This window comes from Microtus oregoni, unplaced genomic scaffold (genome assembly GCF_018167655.1).
Source record: "Microtus oregoni isolate MIOR12 unplaced genomic scaffold, Mior012 000000F_ref0000247, whole genome shotgun sequence".
Lineage (NCBI taxonomy): Eukaryota > Metazoa > Chordata > Mammalia > Rodentia > Cricetidae > Microtus > Microtus oregoni.
In genome coordinates this window covers 44,486,461-44,513,965 of record NW_024543059.1, presented here as the reverse complement: position 1 = coordinate 44,513,965, position 27,505 = coordinate 44,486,461, and the positions used below count along the sequence as shown (strand labels likewise).

The 27,505-nt window shown below is 53.9% G+C and overlaps 3 protein-coding genes across 10 annotated transcripts; 1 reads left to right on the top strand and 2 right to left on the bottom strand.

The window, feature by feature from the left end:
- Nucleotides 1-1,897: 1,897 nt before the first annotated feature.
- Nucleotides 1,898-8,193, bottom strand: Bcl2l12 (BCL2 like 12). The gene is made up of 7 exons (XM_041657398.1): nucleotides 8,061-8,193; nucleotides 7,604-7,718; nucleotides 7,308-7,450; nucleotides 5,111-5,197; nucleotides 4,936-5,027; nucleotides 3,527-3,814; nucleotides 1,898-2,106 (listed from the first exon to the last, which is right to left on the bottom strand). Exons 2-7 carry the CDS (start codon nucleotides 7,708-7,710, stop codon nucleotides 2,056-2,058), a joined length of 768 nt encoding a protein of 255 aa, XP_041513332.1. The 5' UTR covers nucleotides 7,711-7,718; nucleotides 8,061-8,193; the 3' UTR covers nucleotides 1,898-2,055.
- Nucleotides 8,194-8,248: 55 nt separating this feature from the next.
- Nucleotides 8,249-13,263, top strand: Irf3 (interferon regulatory factor 3). 4 transcript variants are annotated; one of them, XM_041657372.1, is made up of 9 exons: nucleotides 8,249-8,398; nucleotides 8,487-8,662; nucleotides 9,295-9,468; nucleotides 10,430-10,601; nucleotides 10,689-10,756; nucleotides 10,907-11,081; nucleotides 11,176-11,556; nucleotides 12,382-12,497; nucleotides 13,037-13,263. In XM_041657372.1, exons 3-9 carry the CDS (start codon nucleotides 9,304-9,306, stop codon nucleotides 13,199-13,201), a joined length of 1,242 nt encoding a protein of 413 aa, XP_041513306.1. In that variant the 5' UTR covers nucleotides 8,249-8,398; nucleotides 8,487-8,662; nucleotides 9,295-9,303; the 3' UTR covers nucleotides 13,202-13,263. The 4 variants fall into 4 exon arrangements, with proteins under 4 accessions (XP_041513306.1, XP_041513300.1, XP_041513312.1 ...); XM_041657366.1 differs by lacking the exon at nucleotides 8,487-8,662 and having other exon boundaries at nucleotides 8,249-8,482; XM_041657378.1 differs by lacking the exons at nucleotides 8,249-8,398; nucleotides 8,487-8,662 and adding an exon at nucleotides 8,679-9,100.
- A 620-nt stretch (nucleotides 13,264-13,883) lies between these two features.
- Nucleotides 13,884-26,168, bottom strand: Scaf1 (SR-related CTD associated factor 1). Of its 5 annotated transcripts, XM_041665206.1 has the most exons (12): nucleotides 25,528-25,546; nucleotides 24,323-24,453; nucleotides 23,687-23,800; nucleotides 23,436-23,493; nucleotides 22,897-22,994; nucleotides 22,539-22,639; nucleotides 22,183-22,298; nucleotides 17,451-20,111; nucleotides 16,467-16,549; nucleotides 16,032-16,250; nucleotides 14,421-14,549; nucleotides 13,884-14,296 (listed from the first exon to the last, which is right to left on the bottom strand). In XM_041665206.1, the coding sequence occupies exons 3-12, from the start codon at nucleotides 23,792-23,794 to the stop codon at nucleotides 14,105-14,107; spliced, it is 3,765 nt and encodes a 1,254-aa protein (XP_041521140.1). In that variant the 5' UTR covers nucleotides 23,795-23,800; nucleotides 24,323-24,453; nucleotides 25,528-25,546; the 3' UTR covers nucleotides 13,884-14,104. The 5 variants fall into 5 exon arrangements, with proteins under 5 accessions (XP_041521140.1, XP_041521307.1, XP_041521224.1 ...); XM_041665373.1 differs by lacking the exons at nucleotides 24,323-24,453; nucleotides 25,528-25,546 and adding an exon at nucleotides 26,142-26,168; XM_041665290.1 differs by lacking the exons at nucleotides 24,323-24,453; nucleotides 25,528-25,546 and adding an exon at nucleotides 25,571-26,133.
- Nucleotides 26,169-27,505: the final 1,337 nt, after the last annotated feature.

The following is a 27,505-nucleotide window of genomic DNA, read 5'->3' as shown; positions in this document are numbered from 1 at the left end:
CTATGGCTAGAGGGGGTCACCACAGCATGAGGAACTGTATAGAAGGGTCACTGCATTAGGAAGGTTGAGAACCACTGGCTTAGCTGAAGGACGTGTCACCCATAGCACCCCCCACCCCCCCCCCAAAAAAAAGAAAGAAAGAAAAAGCAGCTGGGCACTGCCAGAGTCGGTTGTGTGCCTGTTTCTTCCAGATTGAGATGTGTGGCGGACGAGGGGAAGCTCCTGAGATTCAGGAATGTACAAGGCTAAGACTCAGCCAGAAGGACTCCTAAGTCCTTCACCAGGGTCACAGAAGCAGCTCAGCATTGGCTGGGAGCCCAGCTCCATGGGAGGTGGTTGCCAGCTGCCTGGTGGCTGCTTCCGGAGGAGTGAATGCCATCTGCACTCAATCCATATGTCCACCCACCCCAACACACCTATACTTGTAACTTTTAAATACTTTTTTAGAAACAGTAAGCCAGGGCTGGAGAGATGGCTCAGAGCTTAAGAGCATTGATTGTCTCTTCCAGAGGTCCTGAGTTCTTCCCAGCCAACACATGGTGGCTCACAACCATTTACAATGAGATCTGGCGCCCTCTTCTGGCATGTACATGTTAGCAGAATATTGTATGCACAATAATAAATGACTAGAAATCGGTAAAGTGGAGTTGGAGCGGCTGCCTAGCTGTTAAGAGCCATTTTTTTTTAGATTTATTTATTTATTATGTATACAGAGTTCTGCCTGCATGTATGCCTTCAGGCTAGAAGAGGGCACCAGATCTCATTACAACCGATTGTGAGCCACCATGTGGTGGCTGGGAATTGAACTCAGGACCTCTGGAAGAGCAGCCAGTGCTCTTAACCTCTGAGTCATCTCTCCAGCCCCAACAGCAATTGTTCTTGCAGAGGACCCAAGTTCTGTTCTTGGGGCCTGTACGTGGCAGCTAACTGCCTGTAACTCTAGCTCCAGGGGCTGTAATGCCTTATTCTGGCACCTTTCTTGTGTGTGATCACACACATATAAACACACACATAAATAAAAACCAATCTATAGAAATAAAGGGGCTTGGGCTGGAGAGATGGCTCAGTGGTTAAGAGCACTGCCTGCTCTTCCAAAGGTCCTGAGTTCAATTCCCAGCAACCACATGGTGGCTCACAACCATCTGTAATTAGGTCTGGTGCCCTCTTCTGGCCTGCAGACATACACACAGACAGAATATTGTATACATAATAAATAAATAAATAAATATTTTTAAAAAAAGAAAGAAAGAAAGGGGCTTGCCGGGTGGTAGCTCACGCCTTTAATCCCAGCACTCAGGAGGCAGAGGCAGGTGGATCTTTGAGTTCGCGGCCAGCCTGGTCTACAAGAACTAGTTCCAGGACAGGCTCCAAAGCTACAGAGAAATCCTGTCTCGAAAAATAAATAAATAAATAAAATCATGAAGGTGTTTTCATCCCTATTTAAAAAATAAAAGAAATAAAGGGGCTTGGAGATGACTCTGCTGTTATAACCCTCTCGTAGCCTCTGTAGGCACTGCATACATGTAGTGTGCATACATACATGCATATACTCATAAAAACTGGTATTTGTTTTCTTTTCAAGATAGGGTTTCTCTGTATAATGTTGGCTGTCCTGGAAGCCACTCTGTAGACCAGGCTGGTCTCAAACTCAAAGATTCACCTGGTTCTGCCTCCCGAGTGCTGACACTAAAGTCAGCATGGTGCCACATGCCTGGTGAAATCAGGGCCACCTTTACAAAAAAAAGAAAGAGGAAGATGGGGTGTGATAAAGACCCCAACCTTGACCTCTCTCCACCACACATATTTCAGTTCACTGAAATACACATGTATACACACACACACACACACACACACACACAAACTCACATAGTCAAACACTTTAGTGCTCTAGTTAAAGAACAAAGCTTTTAATATGGAAATATTTCTAAACAATCTTTTTGGCAAAAAAAAAAAAAGAAAGAAAGAAAGGTGGCATGGCAGCCGCCACCTGAGCCCTGAGAGGAAACACGTGAGCAGGACCTGTGGGCACTCCTGCAGCAGCCTCGGGGGAAGCACTCAGTCCAAGGGTAAGTTCAGGTCCACAGGCGACACAGCCAGGATGCCTGCCTGCAGGGGACAGAGCCCATAAGCTGCACTTCCACCGAAGGGATCAGATACCCACAGAGGGAGACGGAAAGGCAAAAAAGGGACAGAGTCCTGGCACTTAAGTAATTCAGTGGCTAGCCATTCTGTGCTGGTTTCAGTCCTCTGTCTTTTAACTCTGTCACCTCCCTGCCCAGTCTCTGGTCTCCCCTAAGTTCTGGCATCCCTGTTAAAAGAAGCGGGTATGCCAGCTTCTTAGATGAGTTTCACAAGTGCATCCTTCCTCTCCATTCTGCTCCAGTGTGGGCTGGATTCCTTCATCACTCCCCACCCCCCGAGCCCAGAGAATGCAGAGGAACCTACAGATGCTCGCAACAGCACATTCAATCTGGAGAGACCCTGCCACCTCACCAATGAAACCCACAGTCCTTCCTGCAGGGACTGGCACCCATCTCCAGGCTTCTTCAGGTCTATCCATGAGGCCAGGACGGTCTATGCACATCTGTATCTCACAGCCCCCATCTCGGAATGATCAAGGGCCCTCCCATGGCTACCTGTGTCTCTAGACCACACTTTTCCCCTTCTGAAGTGCTGGGCTCTACCACTGAGTTTTATCCCAACTTTGAGACAAGAGCCCACTAAGTTGCCTAGGCTGACCTTGAACCTACTCTCTAGCCCAGTTATGTCTAAAGCTGTATGCTTAGCCTCTCTGGTACCAGGGATGACAGGCCTGCACCACCAGCTACCATTTTCCCCACCTTTACCTCCAGGGTCTCACTCAAGCCCTAGCTGCTTTGAAATCCTCTATGTATACTAGGCTGGCCTTGTCCTTATAGAGATGCCAGCCTCTGAGTCCTAGGATTAAACATGGCTAACGTGTGGCATCATGCCAAGCAGATTTATTTCTGTTTATATGTATAAAATAATAAACAGGGTCCAGGGAAGACCTCATTTGGTTTATACTCAACACAGAAAACAGAGGTCCATTAGACCTGGGTCACTATTCATCCCTGAAGAATCCCATCCTCTCCTACATAGCTACCCTAAAAAGATGAGAGGAGAGGCTGGAGAAATGACTCAGTGGTTAAGAGCACTGACTGACCCGGGTTCATTTCCCACCACCCACATGGCAGCTCACAACTGTCTGAAACTCCAATTCCAGGGCATCTGACACCTTCACACCAATGCACATAAAATAAAGATAAATAAATCATAAAAAAATTTAAAAAAAAAATGAGAGGACTAGGGAGCTATAGGAGCTCCTCTCACAACTGCTGCCCAAGCCCAATGGGCATCAGAAGTCAGCACAGTGCCTGGCATACAGCAAGTGCTCAATAAGCACGCGATGGAGTAAATGGAGCTGGGAATTCTGGAAGGAAACCTAAGATTTCACCCATCAAATGGCAGTAGGGTAAACTGAGGCTTGGAGGGATGTGCGACTTACCCAGCCCCCATGGGCCTGGATCCAGGGCGCAAAGCTGTGTACGTGTTCTACACTGAGGCTGGCCAGGGTGCCCCCCAGCCCGGCCACGCGCCGGCTCAGCTCCATAGCCAGAGCCAGGCGGGCCAAAGGCTCCGGGGATGGCGGTGGGGGCGCCGGGCATGGCAACGAGGGGCTTGCACAGCTTGGGGAGGAGCTGACTTCACGACTGGAGAAGAGTTCCACAAGGCGGGCGAAGGAGCCCGCTGACAGGCGAGCAAGTTTCCGGTGCAGAGCTGGGTCAGAAGCTAGCTGAGGGGCAGAGGGGCAGAGGGGCAGCGTCAGCTAACTGCACCCCTCCGCAACCAGCCCAAACACCAAGTCCCACCCAATCATCCTCTATGGTTTTGGCCATTGGACTTCCAGGAAGGGGGTCAAGCTAGACTCAGAGCCAAGCAGAGTTCTGAGTTCTAGTAACAAGTTTTCCTTTAGTTAAGGGCCCCTGAAGCCAAGCCTGGAGCGCTGGAGCACACCTTTGATCCCAGCACTCGGGAGGCAGAAGAATGCCAGCCTGATTTACAAGTGGAGTTCCAGGACAGCCAGGAATAGAGAAACCCTGTCTCCAGAGGGGAAAAAAGAGTGGTTGAAGCCATTTATGGAAACCTTGTTTCCTGCCAGATAATCGCTGTTACAGTACTGTCCAGCTCTGAAAGCCAATCAGGTTCCAGGAAACGCAGACGCTTCACTTCAGCGGGCATTTCCTCCATATTCTGAGCTATATCCTTACTGTAGTCAATCAGGGTTCTTTTGTTAGTTTTAGAACCAGGGTTTCACTATGCAGCCCTGGCTGGCCTTTAAGTCAGAGAGCTCTGTCTGCCTCTGCCTCTCAAGGGCTGGGATTAAAGGCTGCGCCCATGTCCAACCTTACTTTGTTGAACGATGTCTCCCTGGGCAGCCCTGGAACTTGTTCTGTGGCACAGGAGAAAGCTGAACTAGTGAAAACCTCCTGCCTCACATTCGCAGTGTGTGTCACCAAGCCTACTACAATCAAATTTTACACACCTGCTCACAGCCATTCTCTTTCCTGGCCCATGTTCTGGTCTCTTTGTTGTTCTTTGCTTTTGAGAATTTGAGTTGGGGGAGAGGGTGGCAGAGAGGAACGTTAAGGACCTCAGGTCACTAGGCAAGGGCTCTGCTGTGCTCCAATCTCTAGTGCCTCTCTAGTGGTTTCTGTTGACTGGATTCCCTGGCATGCTGCTGGTCCACGGGTCCACGGATTTAAAGTCCCACCGTGGCGATGCTCCAAAGCTCCTGTAAAGATGATCTGGTGCTCACTGAGCCCTGGAGCCTCACCTCTTCACCAAGACAATAAAAGTCCTGTTCTGCCCAGTCCCATTGCTGCCCTCTCAAAGGCATAGAGCATAGCCAGTCACCTTTTGGTTGATGACTTCTGCTTCCTCCTCCAGCAAGGCTACCAGCCTCCTTAGCAGGGCTTCCTTTTCTGTGGGTGGGGGTCCCTGGAACTCTGGGGGTAAGAAGAGAATGGACTGAGGAGAGGTCCTGGCCTCACCCCCACTCTCACCTGTCCCAGGCTCCTCTGCTACTTACCTGGGCTGGGCGGAGATCTCAGTTGCTCTTGGACCAATTGTTCCAGACGCTGGGCAACCATGGCATAGAAGTCTGAAGTAGCTGGACCTGATGGGAAGAATAATTCTTTGTCCACAGAACAGGATACATTTATGAATTTTCTCCTCCAAACCATCTTACTAGACAGCAACAATTTTCAGTTCACAAAGGGGTAAAAACTAGGCCATGAGAGAATTTGATAAAAGATGTGAAAATCCTTAGCCTTTCTACTTTGTTGCACCCTCAAATTACACTGAAAGTAATCGAGCTAAACTTTGGAGGTTCTTCCATCCACCAGAGCAAGCATAGCATTCCTGCTGCTACCTCACCTTGGTCCAGCTCCCAGATGAGCAATCGAGCAGACTCACCTCTGCAGCCACACCTTTCTTCTAGGTAAGCCGTCAATCAGGCATGCTCCGTTAAAAATATTTTTTAATTTTATGTATATGGGGGTTCTGCCTGCGCGTGTCTGTATACCACTTGGGTGCATGGTGCCCATGAAGGCCAGAAAAATGCATCAGAGGTTGAACAACCCAGCAGCTGGGTTCAATTCCTACCACCCACATGGTGGCTCCCAATTTTCTGTAACTCCAGATCCATGAAATCCAATGCTTTTTCGATGGCGCACACCTTTACTCCCAGCACTCAGGAGGCAGAGGCAGGCAGATCTCTGTGAGTTTGATGACAGCCAGGGCTACACAGAGGAACCCTGTGTCGAAATACAAACAGTAAGCACACAAAAGAGAACAGAAAATAGTGAGAGAGGAGGTACCGCCAGGAGGTTCACCAGGCAGGGAGAGGAAGTGGGAGGAAGATCTCAAGTTCAGGGGAAGAAGGAATAAGAGACGCCAGGGGCCAGACAGACAGACACAGAGGAAGCAGGAGAGCAGGATGTACATAATGGAAAAAAGGTAAAAAGTCCTGAGGAAAACATAGATGAATAGAAACAGGTTAAACGAAACTGTAGGAGCTAGTGGGACAAGCTAAGCAAAGGCCGGGCATTCGTAATAATGTCTCCGTGTCATGATTTGGGAGGTAGTTGGTGGCCTAAGAAGAAAGTCTGTTACATGGGACAGCCAGACTGTTTCACAGAGAAACCGTGTCTCAAAAAACAAAACAAAACAAAAAAACCAAAACGAAACAATTTTTTCTTTTATTTAATGAGTATGGGTGTTTGGCCTGCACGTGTGCCTGAAGACCGTGTAGGCCGCTTCCCTCTGCTTCCTGATATGTACTACTATGCCTCAGGTGCTGATGGCAGGCCTCTACTGACTTGACTACATCATCAGCTTTCTGTAATCCAGGCTGGCCTCAAGCCCACAGCAATCCTTCTGCCTCAGCTCCCAAGTGCTGATTACAGCAATGCGCCCCCACACCCAGGTCTACTGATCACTGATCAAGTCCCAATACCCCTTCCAGTCTTCCTCTACTACTTGACATTACCAATTGGCTAAGGAGTTGTGACTAACAACCATGCCTCCTGTCTCATGCCCTGGGGCACTGGTGTCACAAGTAGTCTTCCCTAAGATTTTAAGAGCCAGGGAAGCACCTATGTAAGGAAAGAGACAATTACCTAAGAAGGGCGCCAGAGCACCTCCCCCTGGTCAACCACAGAATTGCTCAGTAGAAATCCAAACTCAGCCCAGCGGTGGTGGCGCACGCCTTTAATCCCAGCACTCGGGAGGCAGAGGCAGGCAGAGCTCTGTGAGTTCGAGGCCAGCCTGGTCTACAAGAGCTAATTCCAGGACAGGCTCCAAAGCTACAGAGAAACCCTGTCTCAACCCCCCCCCCCCAAAAAAAAAATCCAAGCTCAATGCTGGGCAGTGGTGGTTAGGCCTTTAATCCCAGTACTTGGGAGGCAGAGACAGGAGGATCTCTGTAGGTTTGAGGCCAGCCTGGTCTTCAACGGGAGTTCTAGGACGGCCAGGGCTACATAGAGGAAACCCTGTCTCTGAGGCTTTATTTAACGATGCGTGCCTGTGGTTCCAGTACGAGGTAGGCTGACGCAGGAGGCTCCAGCAGCTGAAACTATGTCTCAACACTGCCCTTACCCTCTAGAAAGAAGTCTAACTTTGAAGGGGAAGAGTTGTGGCTAAACCTGAGCAGTGCTGGCCTTTAACAGGTACGAAAGCTCCTAGCCATTAAAGTTTCATAGGTAACCAGTGTAAAAATCTCTTACCAGGTCCCGAGTCATAGCAGGGGCGTAGGGGAAGGAAGCAGGGCCGAGAGGACTCTGGGGGAGGGGCTCCTCTACCCAGGGGACAAGGGAGGCATCTTCGGAGACGACTCAGGAAATCTGTTGGCTCCTCTTGGGCAGGGCTCCTGGGGACAAGAATCTCAGAGTAACCCCATGGAAGATCAGTCTTGAAACTGGAGTCAGGCATATGGGGTCAGATCTGAAGGGAGGAGACAGGTGGGGACCAGTACTCAAGAAGACCTTCCAGTCTGGCCCTGGGGGAGTGGCCACTCACTCACCTGGGTGGAGTTGGGACAGGGCACCCAACAGCTTCACCGCGCCTAAGGAAAGCTGCCAGAACCCTCAGTGTGTCCTCTCGGAGCCCCAGCTCTTCAGAGCCGGCCATGGAGGCACCTGAGGGAGAGGACGGAGGGTGAACCAGTGGGAGAGTTGATTCTGTCGAGGAAAAAGGGTCTGGAGAGAGGAGGTAGCTGAGTGCTAGGACTACTACATCGAGGTACTTAAGTCCTTAGAGGCTAGGGTACTACCAATCCCAGTACGCCTTGCGGCACTCATTGGCCCGTTTTCCCCGTTTATTCGCCGAGCAGCCTACTGGGAGATGTAGTTCCAACTACCTCTGGCTAGCTCCGGAGATCCTGGGAATTTGGACCTCAAGAGAGACAAGACTGGCTGTGGCCGTCCCAGCAATGGTTCCCCTCGCTTTCTGCTCTGATCCTTTCCTGGAACCCCGCTCACCTTGTTCGGGGTTCTGTTCTAGTTGCGCCGGCGCCCACGCTTTCACTCAATTTCAACAAACTTTTCGGAAATTCAACTTTCCCGCGCCTGCGCACTGGGCCGACCTGGTAACCGCCCCAACGTTGAAGGGGCGGGGCGTTGGGATGTATATTTGCATATGGCGTTCCCAGCATGCTTGTGGGCGGAAGGCCAAAAAAGGGCATTGAGGGAGTTGGGTTGCGCCCAGAAGTAGACTCTCTGCTTTTGGGTTTATTACCCAAATTATGAGAAAACTGTTTTTATCTCAAAATATCGTTAGAAAAGAAAGTCCCAGCGCTCGGAGGCTTAGCTGACAGGAGGTGCGTGGCTGCGAGTCTCAGAACTACTGAGGCCCCGACACCAGTGTTGGCCCCAGCGCCCCACGAGTGCACGATTCCTCCCCGGTAGGTAACGCGGAAGACTCGGACGGGTGGCGGTCTCAGGGCACAGCATGGGGCAGCCCAGACGCGCAGGAGCTCGACGACCGAAAACCAGAAGGGCAGCGCGTTGAAGGTCTGCAGTCTCAGCACCCAGGCTGAAGACTGTAAGATTGCCGCAAGTTCAAGGCCTGCCTGGGCTCCAGAGTGAGTGCCAGGCCGGGCTGGACCACAGAATGAGCCCCAGGCCAGCCTGGGTTATGTGAGTTGAAGACCAACCTGAGGCTAGCTTGGCTTACAGAGGGCGTTCGAGGCCAGCCTGGCCACATAGTGAGTCCCAGGCCAATCTGGGTTGCAAAGAGAGGTGAAGACCAGACTGGCTACACAGCAAGTTCAAGGCCAGCCTATGCAACGTTCTAGGCTCTTTCTAAAAACGTCAATAAAAACAATATAGGAAAACCAAAACAGAAGAAGCTTGGGGAGAGGCGACTGCACTTGGAAGCATTTAGGAGAAGACTGGAAATGTGCAAGGGAGCAGTCACGGTCCTGAAAAGACTAGGAACAGAGGGCTCCACCCAAGAAGTGGGGTGCCTGCTTTGGATAATAGAGAGGGGCTTACATTTATAAAAGAGAAGGAACCGATGGGTAGGTAAGAGTTTCTACTAGAGAAGCTGGGGTAGGAAAGACGGCCCCACTAGGGATGGAAGGGTGGGAAGGAGTTTCCCATTTGTACCCCACAAAAGGATGAGTGAAAGGCTTCTTCCGCTGTGGCGGGGCGCAGAGGTTTGAGTGCATTTGCTCCTTGACATGCATACTCAGGAACTGCCCTGTGTGCGCAGGCCCCAAGCATGGGAACCCCGAAACCGCGGATCTTGCCCTGGCTGGTGTCGCAGCTGGACCTGGGGCAATTGGAAGGCGTGGCCTGGCTGGACGAGAGCCGCACTCGGTTCCGGATCCCGTGGAAGCACGGCCTGCGGCAGGATGCCCAGGTGGCTGACTTTGGCATCTTCCAGGTGCGACGTCGGAGAGGCGTTCCTGGGCGTGGCTAGTTAGGGGCGGGTCTTGCTAATGAAGGTAGTTGGGACTGGAGGGATAGACAGGAATTGATTGGCCGTTTCCAAGAATAGAACCCGGAAAGCAAGTTCGGGTCACTTACAGAACGTTCTGTAGTAGAGATTCTCAGTCTGTAGGACAACACTTCCACAGGGGTCGCTCGTTGCATATTTACATTACAATTCATAACAGTAGTTAAACTAGTTATGAAGTAGTAACAAAAATAATTTTTTAAAAAGATGTTATTTATTATGTATACAGTGTTCTGCCTGCATGTACACCTGCAGGCCAGAAGAGGGGGAACCAGATCTCATAGATGGTTGTGAGCCACCATGTGGTTGGTTGCTGGGACTTGAACTCAGGACCTGTGGAAGAGCAGTCAGTGCTCTTAACTTCTGAGCCATCTCTCCAGCCCCAACAAAAATAATTTTATGGTTGCAGTCAGCACCAGGAAGTGTATTAAAGGATCGCAGAATTGGGAAAGTTGAGAGAATGAGAGATCTTTGCGATGTGGGCTCGATTTTAGAACCCTTTAGGTTTGAGACTGCCTCATAGATGGGGTTATTGGTTACCAAATTAGCATGGACTAGTGGTAGCAATAGAGAGAATGTGAGACTTGGTCCAAAAGGTGTCCTGGGGTGGGTACCAAGTAGGTCTTGGGTTAGCTTGAAGGTGGGCATTGTGGTTGGGTTTGTAATCCCAGCACTGGTGGCGGCAGCAGGACGGTGACAAGTGGGAGCCCAGCCTCGGTTAGTGTGGAGACCCTGTTTCAAAGCCAAAGGATAAGGATGGACCTAGGGGCCCGATGAATGCGAGACCGTGGGTCTGAAGCTATAGGATGGAACATGGTGGGAGGTGCCAGGAAGTCAGGGCAGAATCTAAATCCTCTCCCTTCCTCTCCTGCAATCACTGGTGTGTCAGGCCTGGGCTGAAGCCAGCGGTGCCTACGTCCCAGGGAAGGATAAGCCCGACCTGTCGACCTGGAAGAGGAATTTCCGGTCAGCCCTGAACCGGAAAGAAGTGTTGCGATTAGCCGATGACCAGAGCAAGGACCCCTTTGACCCTCATAAAGTGTATGAGTTTGTGACCCCAGGTGTGTAACCAGGCTGGCTTGGGTGCAGACCTTGGGATCAGGAGGATCTCTGCCCTTCTTTCACCCCACCCTCTCTCTGGACCGCAGCAAGGGACTTTGCACATCTGGACACCTCTCCTGATCCCAATGGCAGAAGCAGTCTGTCTGATCCCCAGGTGAGGAGGCAATCATCTTGCCCTGTCCCTGTTAGGTCAACCCTTCCTCCCCAGCCCAGCTTTTACCCCTGGACCTCCAGTCCTTTAACACTCTGCTTCCGTCTTGACTCAGCTGAGGCTGTTAACTAGACCAGCCCTTTCCTCCTCCAGGAAGACCTCCGGGAATTACTGGGTGACATGGTCTTGGAACCTCTCCCAGATGAGGGGTCCTCAGGCCTGGCTATTGCTCCTGATCACTCTCAACTACTACTAAGCCCAAATCTGGACAACCTCCCAAACCTGGCACCCCAGGAAAATCCACTGAGGCAGCTGCTAGCTGAGGAACGTGAGTGCCAGCTGTGGGGTAGGAAGGGCTACAGCAGGGGCAGCAGCCCCCACCCTGGTCCTCTTCATCTCCCCCTTTTCATGCCGCCACGCAGAATGGGAGTTCGAAGTGACCGCTTTCTACCGGGGCCGGCAGGTCTTCCAGCAGACACTCTTTTGCCCAGGGGGCCTGCGGCTGGTGGGCACCACAGCTGATAACAGGACACTGCCCGGACAGCCAGTCACCCTGCCAGACCCTGAGGGGTTTCTGACGGACAGGCTTGTGAGAGAGTATGTGAGCCAAGTTCTCAAGGGGCTGGGCAAGGGGCTGTTTCTGTGGCGGTCAGGGCAGTGTCTCTGGGCCCAGCGTCTGGGCCACTCCCATTCTTTCTGGGCTCTGGGTGACGAGCTGCTTCCAGACAGTGGGCGAGGGCCAGATGGAGAGGTTCCCAAAGACCAGGACGGAGTTGTGTTCGACCTTGGGCCCTTTGTGACAGGTGAGTACCCTATGGGGATTGACAGGCCATGGTGGTGGACTGTATTCAGAGCCTGCTCCTCTGCTCTGTGGCAAAGGACAGGCCTGCACCACCGCATTTGGGGGCTGGCTGCTGTAACTGTTGAACTTCGTGTAGTACAGGCATCATAAGATGCTCTGGCAACCATTTTATGGTGAATATGCAGAAATGACGCTGGGGTGGGGTTTGGCTCAATGGTAGTGCCCCTGTAAACTACAGGTAAATAAGTCCCCTAGAGCTCTGCTGTCCAGCAGTTTTGGGGAACAAGACCCGCACTTGCCTCCAGTGTTTTCCACTATACACATGGGACCGCTAAGAACCCACAAAGAGCCAAGTGAGATGGAGAGTCTTGAAGCTGTTTTGAGAAAGGGCCTCTGTAGCCCAGGCCTCCCTAGGGGTAGGGCACCTGGTGTGAGCTGATGCTCAGCTTGACATTGCATTTCTATGAGTTTTCTGAAGCAGGGTCTCGTTGCTTCGGCTGGCCTTAAATACATCCCTCCGGCAGTCCTCAAAGGCTGGCATGACAGTGTCAGTTCAGAGACCACAGCAAGGCCTGAGTTGTTGAGGAGCCATCCCAACAGCCGCCTCCCACACGAAGCTACTAGGGCCCACCCTCCCCTCTGTGGAGCCCTGGGTGGGGTGCTGCTGAAACAGGAAAGGAGATGGATGAGCTGTGTCTGCAGGGAACTGCCCAGAAAGGCAGTGCCTATGGTGGAGGCAGAGAATTGGCAGAGAGACAGTAAGCTGGGTGCGTGGAAAGCGTAGAGGGTCATCCTTTCTTTTCTGACCTGACTCCTGGGTTCCCAGATCTGATTGCCTTCATGGAAGGAAGTGGACACTCCCCACGCTACACTCTGTGGTTCTGTGTAGGGGAGTCGTGGCCCCAGGACCAGCCGTGGGTCAAGAGGCTTGTGATGGTCAAGGTGACAGCTGTCTTGTGCTTCTGGGGCTGGGAGGGTCCATGTGTAGAGGAACCTGTGGCAGCCAGGGATTAAAACTCCCAGAAGCCCCTCCAAGAAACAGCAACTCAGCCGGGTGGTAGCGGCGCAGGCCTTTAATCCCAGCACTCGGAGGCAGAGACAGGCAGATCATTGTAAGTTTAAGGTCAGCCTGGTCTCCAGGGCAAGTTCAAGGACAGGCTCCAAAGCTACGGAGAAACCCTGACTCAAAAAACCAACCAAACAAAAGAAACAGCATCTTCAACAGGGCTCCACAGCCACTGTTCCCCATCTTCAGCAGGGCCTAGCCATCACAGCTTATTCTAACACTAGATCCTGGAGCTGTCAGCTGCAAGTCTGCAGCCTTTGAAGTATTCAGCTCCCAGGAGCCCCATTGGTTATGACGATGGGAGGGGGAACTACAGTTCTTAGCAGCCCCAGTTTGAGGGAGGATCCACCCTGGGCTATGCTAGGAGCTTGCACTTGATTAGCGATTTGCCCTGATCCATTCCTGCACCATGTAGGTTGTTCCCACGTGTCTTAAAGAGCTGTTAGAGATGGCTCGGGAAGGAGGAGCCTCCTCACTGAGAACTGTGGACTTGCACATCTCCAACAGCCAGCCTATCTCCTTCACTTCTGACCAGTACAAGGCCTACCTCCAGGACTTGATGGAGGAAATGGACTTCTAGGCCACCAGAGACACCTGAGCCCTGCCCAGCTGCCACCAATAAAGCAGTTTATGCCACCATCACATCTGTCTGGTGTTCACTGTCCCCAAGCTGGTGATTTCTCTACAGAGGTCTCAGTTTGCCCACATGCAGCTGGAGTTTAGGTGCTCGGTGAGTGAGGCCCAAGGGGCAAGGGCAGCATGGTTACCGGCTGTCTGTCTCCCCACGGTCCTGGAGAAAGTATCACAAAGGAGGCGGGAGACAGGCCAGGCCCGGGGCTGCATGCTCTCCCTTCATGAGCCAGGGGAATCTGAGTAGTAATGGAGGGCAACTGGCAAGCCAGTGTGGGCAGCCTGACTTACTGGTAATGTCGCCCTTGTTGCCTCAGTTTCCTCCTAGGATCATGGACTGAGTCACTGCAGCCTCACAGGGCTGCTGACACTAGAGGCCACTCAATGGGGTCAGCTCCAGTGTCCATCAAACAGCCCAGCTGCTGTTCAAGGCTGGGCCCTGCCTCCTGTCACCACGTTCCTGGGTTTGGTGTGGACCCTTCATGATGTCCCATGTCCCCCTCCCCCATAACCCTTTTCTCCTGAAAAGAGCATTTTTTTTTTTTCTGTTAAAAAGAGAATCTCTCTAAGCCAGGGCTGTCCCTGAACAGCCTGAGATCAGCCTGCTTCAAGCGTGTACCACTACACCCATCTCTATTTCATGAAATCTTTAATGAAAGTGGAGGGGGCATGACAGAAGGGCCGAGACCATGGGAGTAGGCTAAGGGGCCAGGATAACGGGCAGGGGCAGGGCTGGGGGGGGGCTCTCCTCTTCCTCACAGTGACCCCATCATCCCACTGTGGGGGTGTGGTGGGGAAGTGGAGCCATAAATATGTCCAGAATCTCAGAGGTGCAGGAACAGGGTATGAAGTCTCAGAGAGGGGGCAGGGGCAGGCCAGGGCCACCCTTGTCTGGGGGCCCTGGCTCCTTGGGTGGCCGAGGGGGTCCTGGGGGGTCCCCCGGCTTGCGACCATGCTTGCGGAAGTAACGGTAGCGCTGAACGTAGGCCCTCACCAGGTTGCTCACCTTGACAGGATTGATCTCCCCGCTTTTGCTGTGGCAGATCTGCAGAGCCAGAACAACTGAATTCCTGCCAGCCCCAGGGCACCTCACTTGACTCAATGACTTGGCCTACCCTATGCCCCTCTCCAGGACCCAGGTTCCCATCCCCACAGTCCCTCTGCCCCACCTTGTGGACAGCCTTCCTCAGGATGTCCTTGTACTCCTCCTTGGTGATGTCTTTCTTCTGGTAGTATGGTTTGATGGCCAATTTCACCTCTTCCACTGCCCGTTCCTGTGTGTGCAGCTTCTTCAGATACTGGTGGGGTGATACAAGCACAGTGAAGAGCCAGCGAGTAAGGAGGACCTGCAGTGCCCTCACCCTGCCTGCCCTGTGCTCCCCTTTCTGCAGTTACCCTAGGCCAGACCCTGGGCCACCCTGGCCTAGCCAGGCCCACCATTTGCTGGGAGACAGTCAGACACTACTGTTTCTTTATCAGTGCTGGAACTGAGAGCTTGGGGTTGCTGGTGCTCTACCACCCGGCCCAGCTTGTTTACTAGTAGTGTCTAAGTTGCCTATTCTTGCCCTCAGCTTTTAAATCTCTTGCCTCAGCCTCGAGCGGTGTGTATCCCACACACAGCTGGTCACAACTCTCCCTAAGCAGACCTTACAGGCTAAGTAACAGAAACACCCAGCTTGGCTGCTCACACTCTGCTCTGGTCCAGGTTGCCTGAGCTCTGGCAGAAGTACAGGAGAGGCTGAGCGATCAAGCCCAAGTGGCTCAAGCTGCTAAGGTAGACAGTATCACAGGGGGCCCAGTCTTCCACCGCCGGGGAAATAGATCCTGTGACTCATGGAAAATGGGATACCACCATCAAGGGAAGCTGTGCTGGGAGGCCGAGCTTCCTGGGAAAGCCCCGTGCCCACAACCACGCGTGTGGAAGCCAGAGACAGGGGACAGGGCCTGGGCCCACAGCAAGATGCGTGTAGGCCAACGGACCCTGGAGAGGGCAGGCACTAAAATACACCTGCTTAGGGACCAGGGACACATACGTCCCAGCTACAGGGAGAACCAGTTTCAGCTCTGTGGGCCATGAGATTCTCAAGTAACACAGAAGAGGGGCTGCATGCTACACCACACCTCACACTTGCCAAGACAATACAAACAGCACAGAAAAGTCCTAGAAGCCTAGCTGGCAGGGCATGGCAATGTTCACAAACCTGGGGCTGGGTGAGCTGAGGCCACCTGTTTCCACTACAAGCCTGTTCAGCCAGCGTGAGGCATAGCAGTGGTTAGTACCTTCAGTGGTGTCAGGGCCATGACCAGGTAAATCCATCTAGACAGGACTTAAAGAAAGCAGTCCAAGGCCCAGTAGTAGCAGCCAAAACCACTGTTCCTCTTTGTGCCTGCAGTTCCTCACTCCAGCCAGGAATGGCCTCATCACCATCTCCCTTGCCTCTGAGCCTTCATAAATGCTAGGGCTACAGGCCTGAGTCTGTGTGACCAGCTCAGCCCGAAGTGCTTGACCTTTCTTTAAGAAACTGGTATCTCCCAGTTACATAAAGCAACCGAGAGGTACATTAAACGGGTATTTATAAACACATACATACATATACAAACTATAAATGTTTTTAATTCTTTCATACATTAGTTCTTTTTATCTGGAATTGAGGATGAAACCCTGTGCTTCTTGCAGGGAAGCACTCAATATGAGCTGCACTACTCTGTGGTTCTCTGTTGTAACTGCTCAGCACCCTGCCCCATTCACCTAGTCCTCTGATGCTCCAAATTCATCTCACCTTGTCAGTGTCCCCACGTCCCTCTGAGCTGCTGCTTCCCTCTCTCTTGTCAGATGCAGGGGCTAGCCCAGTGGGGGTAGGAGGGGTAGAGCCACAGCCCCCTATGGGGAGGCTACCAGGAAGCAGGTAGCTGGAAGGGCCTGGGGGCAAGCCCAAAGAAGTGGGTACAGGAGCTGGGGTCACCCCCAGAGTGGAGGGTGGCTTCCGATGGCTGAGGATCTGTGAAAGAGAGTATGATGAGCCAAGGAAGGTAGAAGGGAAGAGGAGGCTTTGTACCCCCTCTGTTCCCTCCAATTTCCCAATGTTAGAGAGCAAAAGGCTCCTCTTCCGGCCAATACCTTGCCCTAAGGCCTGCTGGGAGTTGTAGTTCCTCTCCTACCCCGAGGCAATGGACAAAAGAAGGGGCTGTGGGGACTCTTCCCCATGGGAGCCCACCTGGTTGGTGGCCTGGATCAGCTCCTGGGCCTTTGCTCGGCTGGCCAGGTTGGCTTCTTCCATCTTGAACAGCAGTGCAGTCACTGCAGTGGACAAAGTGAGAAGACCGATATCAGGGTGGGTAGTAACCCTCATCTAACCCTGATGCTGCCAGGTCCCTCCCTATCTTCATCCCAAAACTAGAAAACCTCAGTTAGGAACAGAAAAAAAAAAGGATCTCCTCTATTGAGAACCACTACAGACGCCCAATGTTCTGACACAAGGGGTATGTGTGCAGAGGCTAGGAGGACCAGGATATGAAGAGGAGCTGGTTAGAGTAACGCCTGCTTCCTGACCCACCCAAGCCCCAGCTATCCCCCACCTAGCAGGAGGACAGCATGCTGATCAAGCACTCCATTCTGGGCTAACCACTACATACTTCTGTTCCATCTGTCACCTGTACATCCAAGACTGGACTGTTCCATCTCCCCATCCCTTCTATCCCCCATCCCTTCCATCCCCATCCCTTCTACCCCTATCCCTTCTATCCCCCCATCCCTTCCATCCCTATCCCTTCTATCCCCCCATCCCTTCCATCCCTATCCCTTCTATCCCCCCATCCCTTCCATCCCTATCCCTTCTATCCCCCCATCCCTTCCATCCCTATCCTTTCTATCCCCCCATCCCTTCCATCCCTATCCCTTCTATCCCCCATCCCTTCTATCCTCCATCCCTTCCATCCCCCATCCCTTCTATCCCCCCATCCCTTCCATCCCTATCCCTTCTATTCCCCATCCCTTCTATCCCCCCATCCCCATCCCTTCCACCCCTATCCCTTCTATCCCCCATCCCTTCTATCCTCCATCCCTTCTATCCCCCCATCCCCATCCCTTCTATTCCCCCATCCCTTCTATCCCCCCATCCCCATCCCTTCCACCCCTATCTCTTCTATCCCCCATCCTTCTATGCCATCACCCTTCCCTCCCCTCATTTCAGAAGACTCACAGGCCAGGACACCACTGGTCGTGCAGTCCACACCAGCAGGCAGGTTCCAGGGCATGGGTGGGGGTAGCGTGGGCAGCTGGGAAACCCTAGCAGCTGGCCCATCCTCCGCGCCAGAGTCTCCAGCTGTAGACCCCGCACTGGGAGCAGTACTTGGGGCAGCTGCAGCAGTGCTGGTGGCTGTGGTAGTTGCAGGCTGCTGCTCCTCTTCCTCTTCCTCCTCCTCTTCTTCCTCCTCCTCTGCCCCTACTCGGACCCCAGTGTCTTCACTGGCTTCCTCTGGGAGGAAGGAGACTTCAGGGGTCTTGCAGCTGCTGTCCACAGTCTGTGAGTCTGGGGTGAGTGCAGGTGGAGGTGGGGCTACCTTAGGCGGTGGGGTACTGGGGGCCTTGCTGGTCCGCTCCTCCCCAGACCATGATGTCTCCTCTGTCCCCTTAGCACTGGCTGCTTGGCTGCAGCTGTCGGCCTTGGACTTCTTCAGTGAACCAGGCCCGCCACTGGCCGTGCTACTGCCCCCACTGCGGACCTTCTTCCTGGTCTTTGATGGCTTGGTCTTTCCCTTGGTCCCCTTTGCTTTCTTGGCCCCAGCTTTGGCCTTGGCCTTGGTCTTTTTGGGCTTGGTGCTGCCTGGGGCCACCTTAGCCATCTCTGCAGGAGCTCGTTCATCTGGCTTGAGGAAGGGTGAGCGGCTTTCCCGGTCTCGGCTGAACTTGACCCCGATGGAGCCCAGGCCAGAGGATGAGGAATCCTTGGCAGGCGTGGTACTGCTGACACCCTCTCGGATGAGCACGGCCACCTTGGACTGCAGTTTCACCTTTCGGGAGGAGCAGGATGATGATGAGGAGGAGGAGCCGCTGCTTAGCGGGGCCTTGGGTGGCGGCCCTGAGCCAGGTGCTGAGTCCTTAGGTGGCCGCGTCTTCTTGGATGACCTGTCCCTGTCTCGGCCCCGGTCCCCCCCATCAAGGGCCTTCCGTCGAGACCCTTTTTCCCTTGAGGATGAGGATGAGGATGCAGCCCCTGAGCGCCTCCGGTCCTTGTCACTCTTGCCACCCCGCTCATCTGCACTCAGACCCTCAGAGTCATACAGGACCTCTCGCTTTGGGGACACAGCAGGTGCTGGCGAAGGTGCACGGGGTTCAGCCTTCTCAGGGCGGCCCACTGTGATGGTCCGTTTGATGGCAAACAGGTCGTGGTCCGTGAGGTCCTGGATAGAGGGTGGCACAGCCCCACGGCGCCGGCTGTCACGGTCAGAGCCTGAGGGAGGCACAGGTGCGGGCAGCTTCTCCACATCCCCAGCGCGCTTCTCGGCCCGCGAGCGCGATCGCTTTTTCTTCTTCTTGCCACCCTCCCGGCGCTTGCCGCGGTGCCGCTCACGCCTCGAGGACGAAGAGGATGATGCTGCTGGGGGTGGTGATGCTGAGCGCCTTCTGCGCCTGCGCTTCTCCCGGGAGCGTGAGCGGTGGCTCCCGCGTCTGCGGTCAGCACTGCGGGAGCGAGACCGGCGGCGGGAACGGGACCGTGAACGTGAGCGACGGCGGGCAGCAGTGTGAGAACTGACCTTCCGCTCCCGTGAGCGATGCTTCTTGGCATCCCAAGCTGGTGAGTCAGGTGGGGCTGGGTCCCCACTGCGCTGCCGCTCTCGTCGCGCCTTCTTCCGTGCAGGCGGTGGGCCCGGCGAGGCAGAGCGCTGGCGGTAGCGCTCACGTCGCTGTGTTAGGATTTTGCGGCGCAGGTCCAGGCCGCCCCAGCGTGAGTCTGCAGCCGGAGGTGCGGGTGGCTCACCCAGGTCTACCTGCAGTGCGCCCTCACCATCAGAGTCAGCATGCAGGGACAGGAAATCATCGCCCTCAGGGGCACGTGGTGCAGAGGCTGGGGGCGCAGCGGGAGTGGCCACTGAAGCAAGGGTGGCTACCGAGGCAGGAGGCTGCCGAGAACGCCCAGCTCGGAACAGTGACACTGCAACCCTGGGCTCCTCCTCGGGCTGCACAATCTCTCCTTCCTCGATCTCGGGATCAGTCGGGGGTAGTGGTGGCAGTGGCAGCACTGGCCCTCCAGCTGTCACTACTTCCACCGACACCTTGCCCTCAAGACAGGCTTCAGCCTCAGGTCCCACCACGAAGACCCTGCGGCGCGGGGCTCCTTCAGCCCGAGTGGAGTCCACCTGAGGTGGCGTCCCTGGGGCTCCCAGCGTCTGCGGGGGCGGGGGCTCCGGTCGGGGACTTTCATCACCTGGGAAGTCCTGGCTCAAGCTGTTGTCATCATAGATGCCTGCCAGGGTCTCTGAGATGCGGCTGATGCTCTGTGACAGGCCCTCCTCTTCCTCTTCCTCCTCTTCCTCCTCTTCTGGTGAGGGGCTCCCTGCTGATGAGCTAGGGTTGGAGCCTGTGGGCTCGAAGGGGTCGTATTTTTGCTCTGGGGCTGGCGGTGGGGAGTAGGCCTCGTCGGTGGGGTGGAAGGGATCATAGATGTCGAATCGGGGGGCAGGAAGAGCTGGAGGGGGCGGAGGAGGAGGAGGGGGAGAAGGGGAAGACGAGGATGGGGAAGGGGAAGGCGAGGATGAGGCAGAGGAGGGAGCAGGTGGAGGGGCAGGCCCTCCATCCCCTGTGCCCAAGGTGAGGAGGTGGCGGGCACAGGCAGGCCGAGAGGCATGAGACTGCGGAGACACTGCAGAGACAGGGCAGACAGAGTCACAGTCAGCAACTCCCTACAGGCAGGCCAGTGCCACCACTACCTCCACCCCCGCCCTAACCCCGCCTTGACCCCATCCTGACCCTCCTCAGACCCTAATCTAGTGCTTCCTATATGCCCTCCAAGACCTTGAGCAAAACAGGAAACAAGGGAGGCAGAACAGGCCTATTTATCCATAGAATTAAGGAGTAGGGGAAGCTGGTCAGTGAAGTCGGAGACTGGGGTATGCAGTGCATGTGTGAGGACATCCAATACAGCAGAAAATGGGCCCAGAGGCCACACTTGAGCCCAGAGGTGCACCCACCTAGTAATATCGCACACCACAAACTGGCCCTAAAGCCAAAAATCTGCCTTGACCAATGGCAGTGATGTCCCCACAGGACAGAAGAGCCAGCTGCCTCCTACATGAATTGAATCTGCTTTGTAAATAGGAGGCAGCTTAGATCATGAAATGGCAGAGCTGGAGGCCTGTCAAGACAAGAGAGTCCTTCCAAGTTTTTGGCCCCAATGGCTAGGAAACAAGAGTCACGCCCACAGGGACATAAGGGAATACTTGCCCTTCTCACAGGCCAGGCTCTGCAAGCCTCCTTAGTTTGGCCCTAACACACACTGCACCATGGGCACACAGGAGCAAAGGCTGGGCCTAGACTCATGATGTACCTAAGCATGGAAACCAAGACCCCACCGAGCACAACCCATCTGAGGACAGAGACCCAGGTTACAGCTCTCTCTAGTCATGGACCACAGAGACCTGGGTCACACTCTCTAGTCATGTGACTACAGGCCTCTAGCTCAACCTGTCTGCTTTGGATCCCTTCTATGAAATCAAGAGTCTGGGGCACACCTTTAATCCCAGCAAACTAGAGGCAGAGGCAGGAGGATCTAGGTCATAGGTCAGCCTAGACTATGGCCTAAGTTCCAAGACAGCCAGGGCTGTGACACAGAGAAACCCTATCTAGAAAAAACCCAAAACCAAACCAAAACTAACCTAAAAAGAACTCTGAATGGTGCAAAACCACAGTGCTAAATCCCAGAGGCTGAAGCAAGAGTGTCTGAGCCCAGAGCCTGTGAACAGCCTTAGCAACATAAAAGACCCCAATTCCAAGAGTTTTTAAAAACCATAACCACAAATGGCGGTGTTCCAAGACACATGGGAGGGTAAGGCAGGACCACACCAGCCTGGGTCACAGTGCAAAACCCCACCTCAGAAAAAGAAACCAACAAACGACAAAATCACAACCTAATTTAGAGTTCCATATATATCGCAGTCAGGGTCAAATCCAGACACTCGTCTGTGTCAACAGGCTGTTGGCAAGCTCATCTTCTGCAGCCTCTGGAGTCAGGGAGACACATGTCCCCTGTGCCTCATGGAAAGAAGAAAAGTGACAGAGTGACTGTGACCTGCCTCAGTGGGGTCACAAGTCATGCTCTTTAAGGCACTGGGACTCATTGCTACCAAAGACTCAACCTGAGCGAGGGTCTGTCTCTCTGCTCACTCCACTTATAAATGAACACACACACACCGCCAGCAGCACAAAATCAAAGACCCTGGTGGAGCCTGAGTCAGAACAACCTTAGGTGTTCAACAAACGCCAGTGCCCCCGGAGCTGATGGGCGCTGAGGTCGCTGGGCACCGACCAGGAGCACAATGGGAAGCAGACACTACCCTACACAACCACAGCACAGAATCACAATGTCAAAGCCAGAGCTTTCCCCTCAGACGCAAGCTGGTGAGGATCCCCTTCCTAGAAGATGAGTCCCCAACTCAAAGACACTATCAGTCAGCTCTGACATCTGATATCCAGTATGCTCAATGCTCCTACATGACCCCCCGTGCATTCTTTCTACAAGTATATGCATTAACTTGTCCCTAACATCATAACCATCCCTGCTGCCTTCACTACAAATAGCTTAACTGAGGCTAGGCTCAGCTTTGTGGGAGAATGCTGCTGAACATGTGCGAGACCCCCACAGGACAGAACACCATTAGTTCATTTCCACACAGCTCCTACAAGACCACCCACCCATCAGAGTGCAGCCCATGTACCTGTTTTTCCTGTCCTCCAGGCCCTGAGGCGGGGCAGAAGGCTGGGCACAGGCAGCGGCATGGGGTCCCTGTTACCAATGCGGACCTCGGCCACCAGCTCAAGCACGTCTTCACTCCTGCAAAGCGGAAGAAATGGTGAGCCCCAGCAGTGCCACAGCTCTCAGGTTAGAGCCACCCCCACCTTCAGCTGCCCAGGTGCTTTACAGGGTTTCTCTGTAGCTTTGGTTCCTGTCCTAGAACTCGCTCTGTAGACCAGGCTGGCCTGGAACTCACAGAGATCCGCCTGCCTCTGCCTCCCGAGTGCTGGGATTAAAGGCGTGCGCCACCACCGCCCTGCTAGCTGCCCAGGTTCTTACTCGCCAGGTTGCAGGTCCAGGCGGCTGGGGACCCAGGTATCGGGGGGATCCAGGATGTTCACCAGCCCCACAAGAAAGCTGTCTGCAGCTGTGTCCAGTACCTAGAAGGGACCAAGTTGGGCTCTGTTCTGTTAGCGCTCACATGGAGAACCTTCCTAGTTCTAGCCTCGCAGGAACCCACCAACTTGCTCCAAGGACATTCAGGGATCCACCAAGGGCCACCCTCGATGGTCTCTGGAAGCAGCTCAGTCAGGGATCTGGTTCCCAGACTCTGATGACTACCCATTAGAGTTACTCCAGACCCAAGGGTATAGATGTCCAGTTCCTTTGTCTTGCAGGCCCCAGGACCCTTACTCACAGTGGCTGTGTCCGCACCCCCTGACTCCTGTGAACGAGGCTCTGACCGTGGACTGCGGCAGCAGCGCCTCCATCGAAGGCCACGACACCGAGAGCCATCTGGATAAATAATGCAGTAACGTGGGACTTACCATGAGGCTTTGCAGAGCACAGCAGCCGGGTGAGCGGGACCAGACCGTGTTGGCTGCACAAGTACCTACCCCTCCCAGTTAGATAAGGACCCTAAGCTCCCCCAACTCAATCTGGGTTGAGTTCACATCCACTGGGTTACTGAAAGAGATGTCTCAGCTTGGCCTCTGAGCCCTGCCCAGCCCTGGGTCTAGACGTCTCCTGCCTCCCAAAAGTGTCCTACTGCCCTGCTCACAGCCTCTCACCAGCCCCGAAGCCATCCCCTGTGCGGCAGGTCTGCTGGCCCCTGCCAGTTAGGCTTCCCTCCAGCCGCATGCAGTCCCCCAGACACCCCTGACCCTAGCACAAGTGTAGTCCTCATGAAGCCTCAGGAAGAAGGAGGCCAAGCTGGAAAGGACTAAGAGTGCCTACCTTTCTCATTAGGCAGGTCCCCCTGCAGGGCGCTCCCCACAGCCTGCTGAATGGCCCGCTGCAAAGTGGGGGAGTTAAAAATCAGGGATATCAGATAAGAGACTGGAACCTCTGCTATTTGGAAGAACGTTCAAGAAAACCCACAGCCAGGCCACTTAGGGCTCCACTTCTTCCAGGTCCCAAACCCTCAGCCCCTATGCCAAGAAATGGGAACATAGGCCACCACGCCCCACTGCCCCCAGCTGTCTTACCAGGATAAAGGCAGAAGGGAAAAGGGCAGAATCTCTGTCAGGTGGACCATCTCCTCGATCCTCTCCCGACTCCTCTGTTTTACCTCGAGACTCATCTTCCTCCTCCATGGTCACCTGGGGTTGAGGGAGGACGGAGCAGAAAGTAAAGCAAGCCCTCTGGGGCTTCTGTGCACCTCCTTTAGTGCCCCTCACTTCCACCAACTCCTGACGACCTCGGACTTGGTCCCACGCTGACCTGCAGGGACTAGAGCCATTCTCATCCTTCTGGACTTCAGCTGCCTTCCCTGTCAAAGGCAGGATCCTCTGCCACAAGCCCTAACATCTAGCCCTCCACTGCCCACAAAGGCTCCTATTCAAAACTCAAATTCCCCGACCCAGTGAGATGCAAACTCAACCCTGACTTTAGGTCTCAGAGACCCACCTTCCCCACAACGAGGACCGCGCCGACATGGAACAGTAGTAGCACAGCTTCACACAGCACCCATCGTCCTCCATGGTGAGGAACCAGAGTCTCATTTATAGGCATGAAATACAACTATGATAGTATGGTTTACACAACCGCCACATTGCTTTTAAAACAAAAACGCCAAGTTTCGGAAAGGCATGCTGTCCTCCCAGCCCCATCGGGACACTTGCCTATCACCCAGCTGCCTGTCCTGTGGAAGCATGGCCAAAGCCTCGGTGATGTCACTGGAATTCTGAGCTTTGAGAGCCCAGTCAGGTGGTTGAAAGAGCATCCTTCAGACTGGTGGATGTCTTGATTGAGGCTTCAGAAAATATGGACATCACAGCTGTAAGCCTCCCCACAGCTGTCAAACCTATGACTCTGAACACACCTAATCTTGGAATTCCTAGAAGCTCTGGGCTCTCTAATCAAACTGTGTGCTTATCTGAAAATGGCAAAATAGTAGCACCTATTACACTCATTTGCACATACAACGGATGGATACACATTAGCAATAATTGTATCATTAGCCCTTAGACCAGGTTCCCCCTTTTTGTCTCAGCCGGCTTCCCTGGCTGTGCACCTGCAAGGAAAAGACCTACGCCCTGGACCCAGTCCTACTATGAAACTATGCCCAGGCCTCCACATTCAATCAGCCTCTCAGTTCCAGCTTCTTCCCTAAATCCCACATCCATACCTCTCCCATATCCAAGCTAATACTCAGGCCTTCCTACACAGTGTACCAACAGTGCCGAGCTCTAGGGTTGCTCCCCAGCAGTGTCTGAGACACAGATGCTATCCAGAGCAGTGACTGTCACATACAAGAAACTCTATCAAAAGCACCTGGCCGCAGACCACGGGAGATCAGTGGTCCCTCAATTACAAGGTTCTGGGAGCAATTTAGTGATTAACAGATAGCTCATTTAAGACCAGGTTTTTAAATGGGAACATGAGTTTGCGGGGCTGGGGTAATACTAGTGAAATGCATATGCTGGCACACACTGAGTCTCAGCCAGCAGTGTATTTCCTCCTGCCTCCAAGGTCATGCTGCAGAGTACTGCACTAGATGAGTTCAGACTGCTCTCCAGACCCTCGGCTCTCCAGGTACTCCTCAGCCCGAGGACAACAAAGGTTCTCTTTCTTTTTATTTTCTTTTTTTTTTTAAAGCCATTTTCATTTTAATTACTTTCTGAAGGGCAAGTATATTTGAGCTGGGTAAAATACCCAGCACTTTCTGTTGTACACGCTTATCTAGTCCCCCAAAGCACTTGAACTTGCTCCAAGACACAGTCTGGATTCTTGCAATCACATCAAAATCACCTGGATGATTCCAGTTCCTTCTAACTGCCCCACCCCTTCCCCCATCAGTCACCCTACATCCAAACACTTCCCAGACCTTGGAGACCCATTTATGCCACTGGGCACATCACAATGCTTGCCTCCCTTTCCCTGAGTGGGAACACGTCTTTCTTCCAGGTGGCCCTTAACACTTCATAGTCCTTGAAGAGAGTTCCCAGGTCGCATAAATAGTCCCAGATCCATGTAGATAAGCAGAATGCAGAGGCCGGCACGGGTAGACACTCCCAGCCCTAACAGACATACCCCGGCGATCTAGGTGGTTCTGCAGACCCCTTCACTCCTGGGACACACATCAAGATCTCAAGATGGCCCCAAAAGCCTCTCAACAGACCCTAGTCTACGGTCGCACATAAAAACCATCTACAGCGCCTGCAGACACGTCCGTGTTCAGCAATGTGTTGGAGGGCTGACCTAGGCGCGGCCCAGGCCCTACGGACGCCCCCTGGTACCCACGGGCGCGTCCCGGGCCCAAAGAAGGCCCCACACTCAGCGACTGCTCTGGCCGCCGCTGCCGGATCCGAGGCTGCCACGTTTTGCTCTCCAGGCCCGGTGGCGGACTGGCGACACTCGGAGACGACTAGCGACCCGACTCCGCCCCGCCCACCCCGCTAGGCCCGAGCCCCGCGGCCCGGACCGCCGCCGCCATCTTACCCCGCCGCTCGGGCTGCGGCTCCGGCCCAGGCGCGGGGCGGGGCGAACTGGGGCGGGGCTCGCGAACTGATGAGGGGCGGGGCCAAATTGCCGCGGAGGTTGCTGGGATTTCAAGTACTCAAGTAGATTTCCTGAAAGCCGGCCGAATGGAGGGCGGACTCGGTTTCCCAGAAATCAAAGCGACGCGTGGAGGCGGGGTGCGCGCGCTGTACGCCGGGAGACGTAGTCCGCGAGTCAACTCCGTCACGCGGGGACAGTGTAGAGGTGAAAGGTGAAGTGGGCGGGGTTGTAGGAGCGCGCGGTGAGGCCCCCCCACAGTGCCCTGCGTGCGCGGGGAAAAGGGCGGCGGATCAGGAAGTGACGTACAAAAGGCGCTCCGATGTTGAGATCCTTGGGAATTGAAGTGAACTGGACGCTACCCCGCCCATATTCTGCCTTTCCGAATATGAGACCCTTCTAACTTTTTCCCCCTCGAAGTCCTAAGGAGGTCTTTTGAGAAGGTATCTATGTAGCTCAGACTGACCTGGAACTTGCTGCAGACTGTGATCCGTCACCATGCCCCGCTTAAACGATTCATTTTGGGGGTACTGGAGGTTAAATTTAGACCCTCTTACATGCTAGGCAAGCAATCTATTATTGAGCATTACCTATAGCCCTCTTTTTGTTTTTTATTTTGAGACAGGTTGATTCTAGAATGTCAAGGATAGCCTTGACTTTACAATAATCTCCACTAAATTTAGAAGCAAGGCGTCAGACCAGGACAGTTAGGTCCGAAATCTGAGTCCTCTGACTTAGAACAGAAGAGGGAAAACTCATTTCCCTCCTCCCCGGGACTCGGAAATCTCAATCCTCTTCCCTAGGCCTTTCAGGGCATCAATATTATACCTTACACAAACGTAAGTGCTAAACTCCTCCGCAACCCTCCCCGCGCGCACTCACGTCCTCGAACCCAGAATTCTGAGTCCCCCAGACTCTCCATCCTCGAGCCCCAAGAGTTCAGGCTCTCAGCTTCCCCAGTACCTAATCTGGTAGTAAAGAGCCCCTCCTAAACGCCTGTTCTCCCTAGGACCCAGGAATGCACGTCTCCAACTCGATGCACTGGTAGGAACCAAGTGTCTGAGTCACCAACTGCCTCCTCCAAACCCCAGAAATCCTGGCTGTAGGCCCTTCTGGCCTCGGACTTCCCGACTAGGATGAGCTGGCTCATGAATTAGGAATGTGGTGATCTCACAGCCCGTCCTGCCCCGTTACCCTGCGGCCCCCCTCCAGGGCCCCAGCTCCTCTCCCAGACTATCTTTCGTTTGGCTGGGACATGGGGAACCGGAAGCCTGAGTCCCTTGGCGGACGAAGACTCCAGCGTCTAG

Coding starts and splice junctions, on each gene's coding strand:
- Irf3 (XM_041657372.1), top strand. CDS start 9,304: ATGGGAACCCCGAAACCGCGGATCTTGCCCTGGCTGGTGTCGCAGCTG. Junction 10,602..10,688: donor GTATGAGTTTGTGACCCCAG/GTGTGTAACCAG, acceptor TCTGGACCGCAG/CAAGGGACTTTGCACATCTG. Junction 11,082..11,175: donor GCAGCTGCTAGCTGAGGAAC/GTGAGTGCCAGC, acceptor GCCGCCACGCAG/AATGGGAGTTCGAAGTGACC.
- Bcl2l12 (XM_041657398.1), bottom strand. CDS start 7,710: ATGGCCGGCTCTGAAGAGCTGGGGCTCCGAGAGGACACACTGAGGGTT. Junction 7,451..7,603: donor CCTGTCCCAACTCCACCCAG/GTGAGTGAGTGG, acceptor TCTTGTCCCCAG/GAGCCCTGCCCAAGAGGAGC. Junction 5,198..7,307: donor CTGCTATGACTCGGGACCTG/GTAAGAGATTTT, acceptor TCTTCCCATCAG/GTCCAGCTACTTCAGACTTC.
- Scaf1 (XM_041665126.1), bottom strand. CDS start 24,212: ATGCCTATAAATGAGACTCTGGTTCCTCACCATGGAGGACGATGGGTG. Junction 23,494..23,686: donor TCCCTTCTGCCTTTATCCTG/GTAAGACAGCTG, acceptor CCCACTTTGCAG/CGGGCCATTCAGCAGGCTGT. Junction 16,550..17,450: donor GACCAGTGGTGTCCTGGCCT/GTGAGTCTTCTG, acceptor TGTCCACTGCAG/TGACTGCACTGCTGTTCAAG.